The sequence below is a fragment of the Rhagoletis pomonella genome, unplaced genomic scaffold (genome assembly GCF_013731165.1).
Source record: "Rhagoletis pomonella isolate Grant_MI unplaced genomic scaffold, Rhpom_1.0 Rhpom_scaffold_00678, whole genome shotgun sequence".
NCBI classification, from domain to species: Eukaryota; Metazoa; Arthropoda; class Insecta; order Diptera; family Tephritidae; genus Rhagoletis; species Rhagoletis pomonella.
The window spans coordinates 53,341-68,254 of NW_023459232.1; the positions used below are offsets into that span (position 1 = coordinate 53,341).

General features: G+C 35.0%; 1 protein-coding gene across 1 annotated transcript; it reads right to left on the reverse strand.

Moving 5' to 3' along the window:
* Nucleotides 1–2,296: 2,296 nt before the first annotated feature.
* Nucleotides 2,297–5,922, reverse strand: LOC118751398 (dual specificity protein kinase splA-like; the record flags this gene model as incomplete). Its single annotated transcript, XM_036486219.1, is given in 4 exon segments — nt 2,297–4,411; nt 5,269–5,406; nt 5,462–5,570; nt 5,713–5,922. Coding segments are annotated over 4 exon segments (1,847 nt in total), but the record flags the coding sequence as incomplete, so codon positions are not given.
* Nucleotides 5,923–14,914: the final 8,992 nt, after the last annotated feature.

Consider the following 14,914-nt stretch of genomic DNA (forward strand, 5'->3'; position numbering starts at 1 on the left):
AGTTGGCAAATAATATTAGAAGCGTATTAGTTTTAAACTGAACCTCAAGTTGTTTTAAAACATAAAATTTTATGGGTGTTATCTAACCGTCTCGGAATTAAATCTAGCCAGGAAAGGCTTTGCCAATAGTATGAAAGAGTTATTACTTGAAAACATGTGCACACATCGACAAAGCTCTTAAAAAAGACAAAATATACAAACTAGTGAGGTAAAAACTAAATACGAGTGTATAGTAAATAAAATACTTTCTTAAATGGATATGTACGTGCAGATTCATAAAATGTTTAGAGCCTCTTCTGACGTTGATATAAAACTCATTTTCAAAACTCCAACTTCAAGTTTAAACATCATCTAGTATCTATCTGTACACGTTATTGTATATCTTTCGAATTGGAGTCCCATCATTGACTCCTAAAAATGCACTCGCACTTTTCTCTGCCAAAATATGGTTTAATTAAACCTCTTCAATTTTTAGTTAATGTTAATCATGCGGACAAATCAGCACAAATTCATGTATGTACATACTTTCAATCTTTATTACTATCAATTTCTGGAATATCTACTTCTGCGTGGTCGAAGTTTTTACTACTAAATGTGTATATGTATGTATGTACAGTATCGGTCATATCTATAGCACGCCATTTCAAAGTGATATTGTGTAGCACTTATGTTTATTTATTTATTTTTAAGAAATTCAATTTTCAATTAAAATATAGTTCTTTCTCTAACAAATCCCATATAAACCCAAGATTAACAATTTGTAGAAAACTACAAAAAAGTGCAACAAAATTTCATATAATTTTCAAACTTTTTTATCGGAAGTGTTTGAATTTTTCTGAATACACAGTTTTATAGCCCAATCAATTTTAGTCTGATAATGTGCAAGTTTGAGGTGGCTAAAGGTTACCGTTGATTTTTTAGAATTTTTTTCGCCAAAGGTGTTGCGGTTTTCTTCCATATACAAATAAATTGAGTTTATTCATTAAATATTATATTAATATTATATTAATCTAAAAAATTAACGGTAACTGGTAGCTACTTGAAATTTGCACATTATCAGACTAAAATTGCAGGGGCTAAAAAACTGTGTACTAAAAAAAATTCTAACACTTCCGAGAAAAAAGTTTGAAATTTAGGTGAAATTTTGTTGCACTTTTTTGAAGTTTTCTACAAATTGTTAAACTTGGGTATATATGGGATATGTCTGAGAATGAACTAAATTTTAATTGAAAATTCTTAAAAATATATAAATAAACATAAGTGGCACACAATATCACTTTGAAATGGCGTGTTATAGATATGACCGATACTGTATGTATGCAATTGTTTAGCGAAGTTAACTAAAATTCAATGTTTTTACTTTCAAATGACAAATCAAGCATAAACTTTATTTTTGATGTCTACAGTATAGCGTTTGTTGTATATAACTAAATTTTAGATTTCAATAGGAGATCAGCAATTATCGAAGCAATACAATACAGTGTTTAGGAAATTCAGTATAAAAAATATACACAAAAGATGAGTATAAAACAATAATAATTAGCTAAATAAATTACTTATAAAAAGTAGTATTGCACGAATCAACTAAAATGTACAAAAATTTTTAAATTCTAAAATAAACCGCAGCAGTCTACATTTACAAGGAAACTTGAAGGTTTTCACTAACACTAGATATTCGTAAATATACATACATACAAGTGTATATAGAAGGAGTAAACGTATAATTTTCAATTAATTTCAAAGCATTAATTTTTCGTATTAGGTATTTTTGTTCGAGTGCAGATTTGAAGAGTTACGCATAATTAAATACACTTATATTTACCATGTTATTGGAGTGTATTCAATTATGTATGTATGTACATATGTATTTATATAGTATGTATGATCTACATAGGTCGTTAAATGCTTACTTTTTGAATTTCGATTTCATGAGGGCTATCATCTTTCAGGAAATAGTCGCAATATTTGGAATATAAATTAAAAAATATTTCCCAAAAATCTACGCTACTGAAGTAGGGTACAATTTTTTCATTCACAATATACACAAATCAGTCGGGTCTATGCTGACTCCATTGTAGGCCCCGATTGAACTCCACGAAAATGTTATAACTGAATAGCTACGAAGTAACTGAATTTTCGACATAAATGAATCACACGAGCACCGGCAATTACGTTGTTTGCTCTTTCAATTATGTTATGTATGTCTTGCCGGCAAACATTTTTCCAGCACGAATTTGCAACTTCGCCTCCAAATGAATTATAAAAATTGTGCTCTCTCCTTGCAAGTTTTACTAGTTTTATGGCCAAACGAACAGGATTTGGTAACAATTGGTACCAACTTGTACAAGTTTTTTGCATAGCGAACACTTTTATTGAGTTACTTCGTTGCCGACGTGAGTACCGTAATAGCAACCTGTATATATCCAAAGCAAGTTTTGAGTTGAGTAGTAAAAAAGCCTTGGTCACCGTCAGCCATAACTTCGCTAAACGTAATTTTGGAATATCTCAAAAAAAGAGATCATCCTAGGATTTAACGGAAGGGGACTGATAATAGTTATATAAAATCCTACGCAAATACTTTCATAGTAAAGCTACATATAGCTATGCATATTCAGTGATAACATATTCGCCTACTTTTCGAAAAACAAATCTACAATGAATTCAGCAATAGCGTCGAATGAATATATGTACTTATTTTTAATTCTCTGGGTACTTCCAAATGCTCATAATGCTTCAAAAAGTATTTCGGTAATTCTTTAAGGAACTGACGATTTTTTTTTTTTTCTATTTACTTTAAAGGGTGTAAGTTTGAAATTATTTATTTCCTATAATAACAAGCAACAGCCATACGCTTAGGTATGTCGCGGGCATACTATCTCTCAGCCGATTTATTATAAATGGTCAGATGTTCTTTAACTTTGCGCAAATTTAGTTTTTTTTTTTGGTTATCTAAATATATAATAACTAAATATTTTTCTTCTATTTAAATTCGCGACGCATTAGTAATGTCTTTAGTATAGGCTACGTTTCGTCGTTGACAACGCCTACCACTGCGTCAGCAGAAGCAGCAGCAACAACAGCGTTCGCCATGCCTGCAGCGCCAGCGCCAGCAACAACGCCGCTGCCCACCGTTGCTGCAACCGTAGTAGCGACAATATTACCACTGATACCATTGGCAGTGTTGCTGATGCTATTGTTGTTATTCATGTTGGCATTCGATACAGTTGAGGACGTTGACGTCGATGTAGATACATTAGTCAAGTGTATGCTACCAATAATCTGATTCGGTTTTTTGTGTTGTTGTTGCTGTTGTTGGTGATGCAATAGCCCAATGCCCTTTTGCTGTTGTTGTTGGATTAATGTTGGCCCACTTGGACTAATGGGTGTCAAAGGAAGATTATGTGGTGGCTGTGCTTGTTGTTGGGTTGGATGTTGTTGTTGTTGTTGTTGCGTAAATGCCATTGCCTGCGTAGGTGGTTTCGTAGGCGAAGTGGCCGGGGTGAGAATGCCTAAGTTTACCAAATTTGGCAGCGCAATTTTAGTCGCTGTACTTTGTTGCTGTTTTGACTGTACTTTATCAACGATTGCTTGCAGCTTATGTTGTTGTTGCTGCTGCTGTGCAATGATATCAACTGTACCAACAGCATTGGCTGCGGCTGCAGCTGCTGCTGCCTGTGCCGCGGCATTGGTAGCCAACTTGAGTATTTTACTCGCCGTTGCATTAGCGGCCAACAAGTTTGTAGCTGCAGTCGCAGTTTTAGTTGCTGCTTGTGCTGTGAGCAGGCCATTGCCACTGATGCCAGTAGTGTTGCCGCTGCTGCTGCTGCTGCGCCCTAAATTGTTATTGTTACCTGATGTAGCTGCTGCGGACGATCCAATGCTGTGTAGTTGCGGTTGCTGCTGCTGCTGCTGATTGCTAAACTGATGTTGCTGCTGCTGCTGTGCATGGTGTTGGTGATGATGCAAGCTGAGTCCAACCCCATTTGTGGTGGCAACCACATTGGGACTTCCGTTGCCAAGTGTACTATTAGCCAATTGCTGCAACACATTGTTGGTGACGGCGCCGGTTGTGTTGTTGTTACCAACATTATTGTTGCCAGCAGAGTTACTGTTGCCGTTATGAGTGTTGCTGGTAGCACTGCCATGACAGCTACTGGCACTGCTTGACATGTTGCTGATGCTGGATGGACTTAGGGAACCCAATGACTGCGAGGGCGAACTGCTGCGTTGCAAAATAATGCCTGAGCCCACATTAACGTTGGTCCCATTGTTGTTAGCAGTCATATTAGCCGTATGTTGTGTGCTCAAAACGCTCTCAGGCGAGGAGTTGTGTGCCACCAAAGCGTGGTTCTTCAGGCCTTGAGCAGTTTTGTAGCTCTTGCCGCAGTGACATTTGTAGCCTTTGCGAACTCTACAAAAATAAAAATTAATTAGAAATCTTGATGAAGAAGTTCAATTTAAAGGGTCGATTATTAATGACAACTAAATCTCAGTTCTGTTGCCAGCGGTTAAGGATATGGCAATTACAACTTTGAAGTTGCTGGGCGAATTTACATTTTAATTGTAAGAGGTTGTTTACACTCATTTTATAATTTCTGGGTTTAACAGCGACGAACTGTACCATTATACCAATTCTCAAAGCATTGGAGTGGCAAGTTGACTACGAAGCTGAAACTACGTCGCCCAAAATGGGAAAATTTTAATTTAGCCAATACTAACTCCTTAAGTACTTAAGTAGTTGAGACTATGTTCTTTGAAAATACTTAAAACAATAGTGTGTTTTTAAAAACTGAGTATGATAGTATTACATACTTCGAATTCTTTTAGCAAATTTTACTTATTTTTACATCACTAAATAAAGGGTTTTTCACTATTCTAAGATTTAACAATATTTTTACATTTCGAAACGTCTGTCTAAGCCATTTAATCGTAGAGAGATATACGCTTCAACAACGTTTGGAAATTACTCAAATTTTTTATCAAAATTCTCGTTCTATCGCCACTACGTTGCGTCCGCTTACGCCAATTTCCGGTCGATGAAACTTTTCAACAAGCCTCGTTCCGGCAATTTAACCCCTTAGACTCCCATCAAGTCACGAGGTAGTCACCAAACCCAATTGTTTCATGAAATTCTCGTGTTTTTCTTTTAAAAATTGTTTTTCATTAATTTTTAAATCTTTTTAGGTATTTCCCACCAAATTTCGCACCGTAATATGCACATAAGTAAGTTATTAATAATGAAGGTTTCTGTTTCTTGTACACACTTACTTTCCGTCCTTTTTGTGGCCGTTCTTCGAGTGATATTTGATGCCATTGACATTCTTGTAACGCTTTTTACAACCAGGCACAGGACACGCAAACGGCTTCTCATTGCCCGGTGTCCCATTGCTGCCGGTTCCGGAATGCCTTCACAAATATATATATTTAAATTTGTCTTAAAAAAAATTTCTTGAGCAATCACCTGCTCCCGTAACGCATTATGAACTCGGAACTGAACTCCTCAGTTGTCCAAGAATCATTGCTGTCCTCCGACTCTGAGACAACCATTTCATCATCGTCCATTTCACTGCCTAGAAATTTTATCAGATAAGTGAAAAACCACGAATTGTGAAAACAAAACGTAGTTGATTAGTAAAATACTTGATTGATAAATAATTGTCTAGCGGATCAGTGCGATTACAGTTTCATATTCATACTGATTCGCTTTCTCACCAGTGGGCGTATTGCTGCGATTTGACGACGACATACTGTAACTGTGATGTTTGATCGCCAACTTCCGCTTAAGTTCAACGCCCGTACTGTTGGCGGATAAAAATGGGCTCTCTTTACGTGCATCTTCCGATATGAAACGCAATACATAGCTCAACGGTAAACATGCAGGCTGCGCCTGCTCTTTCTGTTCGACCACTTTGGGATCATAGTCTGGAAATAATAAAACAGAAATCATATAAAACACAATCAATTAAAGACTAGACGAATAAATCGTATAATAAAAAAAACTATATACATAGGTACATACAAACATATTTATGTATGTAGGTATGTGCAGTGGATTAGATTATAATTGAAAGGCAGTGTACGTGCGTAAGTAATTCTTCAATGAAAATAATAACAGCGGGAATTGCCGGTGGAAACCTTAGAAAATAAATATACAGCAATTTAAATTTCTTTTAGACATTAGATAGCAACCACTAAGATGCAGATTAATCAGAGACCATAACGATTATAAGAAATAAAATTAAATATTGCTCTACAATTATTACTGAACAATAATCATAATAATTATATGGGACTTTTATTTTTTTTTTTTCGTCTCGCGGGACGTTTATTTCAAGCCGAAAATTATTTACGTCTACTCATAATAATTACAAGGGATTTTTATTTTTTCGTCTCTCGGGACGTTTATTTCAATACGAATATGAGTTCTGCCATGAAAAACAGCTTCTCATAAAAATACAATTGTGTGACATCAACGCGCACGACACCAATCGTAGGAGAAGCTCGGCATAAAAACGCCCTAATTTGAATTTCAAAAACCTAAAATATATTCCAAATGTTAGCCAGAGTTATAAGAGATCCAAGTGCCATATTTCATCAAAACCGTCCAGCCGTTTCTGAGTGAACAGCAGTCTCCCATAATGCATGTATTTTTCATCGAATTTCAAATCACGCTCTACCGATGAAAAAAGTTCTTAATTAAAAAACTAAAACTTTATCATACATCTACGGGCTAAGATTTCTAATTTGACCTTTTTTGAAATTCCTTTTCAAAATTATTCTCAAACTAGAATCTTCTTAAATCTTAAACTGATGAACTAATTCGAATTTGATTGTTCGAACAAATGGCATCCCTCCTAAATAAAGGTCAGGGATAAATCACTTTCAAACTCATTTCGATTTATACCCATCTTTTAATAATTCATCCTATGTACTGAATAATTTGAATTTCACTTTTTAAACACGTGGCAACTCTCTTGAAATTTTCAAACTTAAGATTTCATAACAGTCTTTCGTTTGACCACGGTATCTTTATATTTCATATACTTTTTGAATTAGTTAATTGAGTTGGAACTTTCAAACAGGTACTCAAGCTAAATCATTGTTAGCTCCCCTTCGCCGGACACTGCGATACATATTAATGCCTATTACGGTATCCGACGGATGCCATTCGCACGAATGTAATACTTCACTCTCGCTTGTTATGACAGTGAGAATCATATTAGATCCGTGCGGATGGCATCCGTTGGATATCGTAATAGGCATGATTTTAATTAACTGATGAATTAAGTGGACTTTTAATTTTCAACCATGTGGCAAGCCCGCTAAATACAGTTCAGAAATAAAAAATTTTCAAACTCTCTTCGATTGATACACATATTTCAATAAATTATTTAACTTTTAAAATATTTTGAATTTAACTTTTTAAACAGGTGGCGAACCTCTTCCAACACCTCAGAAATATTCTTAGAGTTCTAACTAAAGATTTCTTAACACTCCTTCGTTTTATATATATATTTTGATATTTCGTATAACTTGTGTAAACTAAATTCGACATTTCTAGCAGGTGGCAGTCCTCTTCAAAATATTTTCAAACTACTTTCTGAAACCTCTTTGGTTTTTTTTTTTCGTGGCTTTATGGACCCTGTAGTCCAAGATTGTTGGCAGTAATACTGTAATGTATATGCCAGGTTATACAAGAGTATTGAGGTAATCCGTTGATTCTTGAAGTCTCCCGCTATCTCAGAGGTTCTTCCTTTGATGCTCCTTACTGTGCCGAATATGGGTGGAGGTGTTGGTGTGCTTTGACAAAAAGAAGATACACAAAACAGATACAAAGACAAAACGATTACATTGAACATACAGTTTCTCTAATGCAAACAGATATGCATTGAACATACAATTTTTTTTTCCTTTTATTTATTTACATTTGTACATCGACATGTAGCATAGTTTACACGTAAGTCGGAGCCCGTGGCTTGTCTTTTTAAAAAAGAACCGATTATATATTAATATAACATATTGATCGGTCCGATGAGTTTACAATTATTATTATTATTTTTTTTTTTTCCCTTTTTTAACGTTATTGACATATAAAAGGTGTTTATTGTTCCGGTACTTTAGAAAGTTATACATCAAATTTATTTATTTTTTTTTTTATTTATAAATCTATACTCCGAAAAGTAATAGAAATTAGGCATCTGTCTTTGGAATGAACATAAAAGCGAAGGATTATTTACGTCCTTTACGCCTTGATCAGTCTTATATAAGGTTAACAAAGTTTTTAGTTTTCTTGTCTTTAAATTGAGCGATTAAGTTGTTTGGCGATTCTTTTTTTTTTCCCCCCTTTTTTTCCGGTCTCTATGTTTTTTTTTTTTTTGCTTTTTTTTTTTTTTTTTTTAAAATTTTTTTTTATTTTTTTTTTTTTTTTTTTTTTTTTTTTTTTTTTTTTTTTTTTTTTTTTTTGATTAAACTGTTGTATGGCCTAGAGTGCTCCATCTAGTTTGGTTTCTCGCAAAAAGTTTATTAGCTCTTTAAAAAGCTCAGGTTTTTTAGTGGTGATAATTTCATTTATGGTCTTGTACGTGTCAAAGAGTTTAAACTTCGTTCTCATAGCGTTGTACCTATCACAGTGGAAGATTTGATGATCAGGAGTTTCCAGCGTATTGCAAGTGTTGCAGTATTCACTAACGTTTGGTACAAATTGTTGTAAATAGATGCTGTTGTATGTGTGTCCGGTAATTAGTCTGTTGAGGAGCTTCATGTCATAAGGCTCTAAGTCAAATCTCTTGTCCTTAAACCAAGGTCGTCTTTCCTTTATCGCAAAACTATTGATGATATTATGGTCCCAGTCTACACATTTTTCCTTTATCTTGTCCTTAGTCTCTGTCCATAGTAGAGTATTGATTTGTATAAGTGCCTCTTGTGGCGTTAAGTCAATCGAAAGCGTCTGGCCGTGATTCACTGCAGTTTTAGCTGCAATGTCAGCTTTTTCATTACATGCTACGCCAACGTGGCTGGGTACCCACATGATGACTGCAGTTTCTACTTGTGAATTGGCAATTTGATTGTGGATTTCGGCCACTATATGGTTCTGGGTTAACGGTCATTTTAACAGTTTTACAGCAGCCAAGCTGTCTGTAAAAATGCATGGTTTATTCCACTTATATTTTTTAGCAAGTTTGACCGCCTGTAACAGTCCTACTAATTCCCCAAACGTCGTCGACCGGTAAAAGGGTATGTTGTATAAGTAGGAGACGTTATTTGCTGTGTCGTATACAGCACAACCAACTATATTTTCACTCACGGAGGCATCAGTCGCTAATATGTGAAAACCCTGATCAAGATAGTATGCTTGTTGTTCTCTAAAGATAGCTTGTAGTTGTTCATGCGCCACATTGTTTTTGGACTTGTTAAGATTTGAGTCTATTAATTTGAGATTAGGGTGTCTGATGAAAGTAGTGTTTGTGTTAATTTGATTGAAAATGTCCTTAAATTTCTCAAAGGTGTGGCTGTAGCTTGATTTGACCGGTCTACTATTTTTTGGTTGTGTTCTTAAATCTGGATTGAGAAACCATTGCTTGGTCAGCTCTTTTGAAGTTAACCAAACTGCTCTTGCTAGCGGTGGCAGCTCGCATGCTATGGCATATCGAGCTAGGGTTGGTGTGTTAGGGGGAACTCCTAAGCATCTACGCAGGGATTCATTTGCTATTGTTTGTAGTTTTTTGTAGTAGCAGTTCGGAGCATTGGCATAGCTGGTGTTGCTGTATTCCATCTTGGATCTTACGAATACTTTGAATAGGTTGAGCCCTATTCTGGGTGTTAACCCTGCTTTTATTGTAGTCAGTTTTGCAAGTAAATTTTTACCTGTTGTTATTTCGTCTTCGACCTTTCCAACTTGCCCTTTGATTGTCGAGTTCGAGTTAATAATTCTGCCCAGCCATTTTGTTGTGACTACCTGCTCAATTTGGTTACCACTGATTGTTAGTTCAAAGTTTCTTTTGTTCCCTGCAGAAAGGTACATGAATTTCGTTTTTTCCAAGTTGAAATTCAGGTTTATAGAGTTGCAGATCCCATGGATGTTCATAATTTGGGTTTTCAAATTGAGGATTGCAGCTTTTTCCGACTTGCAGTGCGAAATTATTGCTATGTCATCTGCAAATTGAAAAACTTGCGTTTTGCTATCGTTTATACAGTGAAGCTTGGCCGTGTAAATATTGAAAAGTATTGGTGACAAACAGCTACCTTGAGGGAGTCCATTATTGACTTCCACCGCATGTGGCCCTAGAGTCAGTATTCTCGAGGAGAAGAAGTTTTTCGTCCAATTAGCAATTTTTGGGTTTATGTTATATTCCAACAGCGTGCGGTGTAAGATTTCGAGGTCGACCCCGTTGTATGCGTCAGTTATATCTAGGAAGCAAATAAAAACTTTTTCGTTGTTACTCTTTTTGTCAGCTACAAAATGCAGGGTTTCGTTTAAGCACATTGATGACGATCTTTGTTTTCTGTACGCAAAGCTTTTTTGTGGGATTATATTTCGCAACTCTACTTCTTCTACCAGGGCATCTTTGATGAGCATATTGAGGCTCTTCGCAACAACTGAGATCAATGATATTGGCCTAAAGTTGTTTAAGTCATCCAATTCTTTATTTGCTTTGGGAATAGGAACAATTATGATTCGCCTCCACGACTCAATGACTTCGTTGTTATGGTAACTTGATTCCAAGGCCTTTAGCAGTTTTTCTTTGGATTCCCTAGGTAGATGTCTGAGAGTGCTAAAGGTGATTTTGTCTACCCCCCCTGCTGTCGACTTTTTGCTATTGAGTTTTTCTTCAAAATTGTCATACGAAAAATTAACCATGATGTTTGGCTGCTGTGTCAGATGTGAAGGGTACAAACCTGGTTGCGTTGCTTGTATTGTTGTTGCGGCTCTTACTTGCGACTTTAGCATTTCCAGGTATTCTAAATTGTCTTCTGTGGCCCAATCACCGTTTTTGTGTTTGTTGCCTTTAACATTGCTGATGAAACGCCATGCGTCTTTGGTGTTTGGACCTCTTTGGTTTGTTACCCATATGGTGATACATATTTCTTTTACTTAGTATGATTTTTTAAACAGATGGCATCCCTCCTATAGTTCAGCTAAGATGCTCTACACACGCATTGATTTATCGGCCAACCAGTTCACCCATGATAAAAACATTACAAGGTAAAATCATTGAGAGGCAGTCTGACGCTGGCCAACAATATAATTTTAAAATTCGAGCTCAGGCTCACACACACATTATCATTTTTAATCTCAAACAACAGTTGTGAACAATCTCATTTTTTTTATTTTTAATTTTATATGATTTTAAAATGTTTGCAAACGTCAGAAAAAATCATGGCCGACGAATTGAGAGAATGGCTTTACCTTCTAATGTTTTTATCGTGCAGTTCACCAACCTACTTAGCGAAATACCCTAAAAAACGCACCAACCAGTTGGCCGATTTCATTTGAGTGAGAGTTTTTGAACTGTGAATGCTTCTCCTTTTTATGTATTTGTTATTGCTACCGCCCTCGTTTTCACAAATTTTACGCATTTTCACTAGCGAAACGAACCGAAAAACACATGTTAACGTTAATGCGCCTTTAAAAAAATGAAATCGCATTTAAGGTTGCCAACTTGTCTACACACAGAGCAACAAGTTGACCAATCTGTCTCAAAAATCTAAAATTTTTGATTTTACTCCAAGATGACGAACAACTTGACGAAGGTTTGCCAACTTGCCTACACACGGCTTATTTACCACCAACTTCTAGCGGTTGGCCAACTGGTTGGCCGATAAATCGGTCCGTGTGCAGGGCCTTTAAGAAACAAAGCTTTTCAATTTTTTAAATAATTTAGATATAATTTTTTAAAATGTGGCAACTCTTTCCAATAAAATAAATCCTTATTGCACACCTGCGGCCCAAGCCATTTAATTTGACACCTCATTTTGGAAAATCGAACGAACGGTGCGGATATGATGCCGTTGATTATTAAATAACTTGAATTTAATTGTTAAACAGGTGGCAACTCTTTTCGAAAAACTAAAATCAGTTTTATTTTTGAAAATCGGGCGAACGGTAGAGCTCTTTTATCCTGGAGAAAAAATCCCTTCGCATATTATATATGTATATAGAATATCTTACCTAATATGACTTTTTAAACAAGTGGCAACCCTGCTACAATTGAGCTAAGAAACAAAGCTTTTCAAAACCATTTCGATTGATACCCAGCTTGTAATAATTGATTTATTATTATTTTTTTAATAATTTGAATATAACTTTTTAAAAGGTGGTAGCTCTTTTCTAAAAAGTGAAACCTAATTGCACATCTATAGTCCAACTAAGGTTTTTATTTTGACGTCTCATTTTTGAAAATCGGAATGACCGGTGCGGATGGCATTGATTATTAAATAATTTGAATTAAATTTTTTAACAGGTGGCAACTCTTTTCAAAAAACTAAAACCAATTTGCGCATCTACAGACCAAACGCTTTAATTTGACATCTCATTTTTGAAAATCGGGCGAACGGTACAGATCTTTTATCCTGATTTGACAAAAAACCCCTTCGCGTATTATATACATATGTATATAGAGTATAAGTATAATACATGCATATAAAGCAGAGTTCGACCGAAGTTAAATTTTTCTAATCTTCTTTTTTTTAATCTAACAATCGGCTGATTACCGAAACCGATGATTTACTTTAAATTTAAGTAAATCGATTTTTTCAAAAAATAAGCCTCATATTGATTTTTAGGTCCACACTTGTTTATTAACAAAAAAATTAAAACTTTCATAAAATAATTGAAGTCGCAGTTCAGTTTCTGTGCATAGTCATTTTTATGTTGCAAATTTATTTGTTTATAAAATAATAATAACTAGTAATAATCCCCGAAAAGCGTGGTGCTCCGGTGTCCAAAAAATCTGCATATTTCTTTATTGTAAAAACAACATGCATTGCTTTTGGTAGTTCACTTTAACTTGGTATTTGGGCAAGATCGTACTCTACTCAATACGCCATGCATTAAGCCATCCTCTTGCTAGGGTCTGACCTTAAGACTTATTTATTATTTATTACTGTTAATATAAGCGAAGTTGCACTGAAGGTTATTTCTTTGCATAGCGCCCGAAGGTTGTCTACGCAGAAGATTTTAAAGCATCAGGCCGAATGTGCGCAACCGATCCCAGATTTTAGAACTGATTCGGAACTATCGAAAGAGGGATGTGACGCAGGGCGATTAACACTTCGTTGGACATCGCAAAGTAAAATTCGCTAGTCGCTAGCATGCTGAAGAGAAATAACGAGTACTAGTCATGTCATAGTCTACATTCTCTAGAACCGAACCAATTTGGCACTAGTGAATTTCCCTGCAGGGTATGTATCAAGTATGTAAATACATATGTACGTATGCATATATAGTGTATGTATGTAAATACATTAACCTGATTCGAACAAGTTGTTATTAGGTTAAAACTCGCACAACACCTTCGAAAAGTAATAATTTTTCTGGTTAAAAAATAAATAAATAAAAAAGCAAAATCTTTAAAACGCTGGTATGCAAATTTATAGCCGACTGTTTTTATGACTTACACATTGCATATTACTTGACTGATTTTTAGGTCACGATTGAACAGTTTGGTTAAATTCTTGGCATATTCCCTAATTACACACAATACACATATTACATATTGTGCTTTTAATTTATGTAGATAGACCCTATTTAAAATTTTTCCGTAGGTACATATTACCTTTAATTGAGTTACGGCCTTTCTACTTATCCGTTACCCTAATATAGAAAGGTCCATATAAAATGTGTGTTTCTTAACAGAGTAGTTACAAAACTTTATAAAAAAATGTACTATCTACATAAAACAGGGTCGGGCATTTTTGGCTTTCCTATTCCCGCGGGAAGAGGTTGCACTACGCTCCCATCGTCGCTGCCATATGTGCGATGTGTTGCCAGATTTTTTACTTTTTTCCAAAAACCTGTAAATTTCTGTATTTTCGACCGAAAAACTGTAACCGTCAATAACGAAGTTTTTAAAAAATTAAGGTTTTTTAATTTTATTAAACATAAATAACAAAAAACGATTAAGTTAAAATAAAATAACATAAGCCGTTTAAATTATACTTAACTAAACAAAAATGGATTTAATAAAATGGTACATTTAAATCACATGTTATTTTAATGAAATTCAGTTTTGTTATTTTTCTTGAATTTCTTTTTTAATTTTTTTGAGCATTTGATTAAATGCCCCAAAGTGTTGAAAGTTCTGGTTTATTTCTTGTTTCACTCGAACTGATTTGGGAATATGTATATTCTTTCCACGTTTGCTGTGTGATTGGACATCTGTTTCAAACGAGGAAACACTGCTGCTTTTATCGTAAAAATTGACTTACAAAAAACCGAAATAGAAATTTTTGTTTGTTCGTTCAAATCGGAAATTTCGAAAATGACAAATTGAGATTACAAACAAGTGGTGCCATTTAAAAAAATGCCATGTGAAAACGAACTTAATGACAACTATTCTTAACGTACACGACTTGCGTACACGATGGATTGTCTATGTCATAGACTCTGGGCTATTAAACCCCATATTCCAAAAACATTCTGTAAAATCTGGGCTCAAATCGTAACATCCGTTCACGGATCGAAAACCATACGAAAGAAAATTACGTGATACGTCAGGCAGTATAAGCTGAATGAGACAAAGACTACGTTCACGTACGTCATAATCTGAAAAATTTGTTTTTAAGTGACGAGTAATACGATATCGTATGTGACGATTCGAGCCCTGAATAAAAAGTTTAGTTGGTAGTTTATTGAACATTTACAAAACATATTTCTTCTGATAAGCCGATTGAGGTAAAGATACTTCTTCTTAAG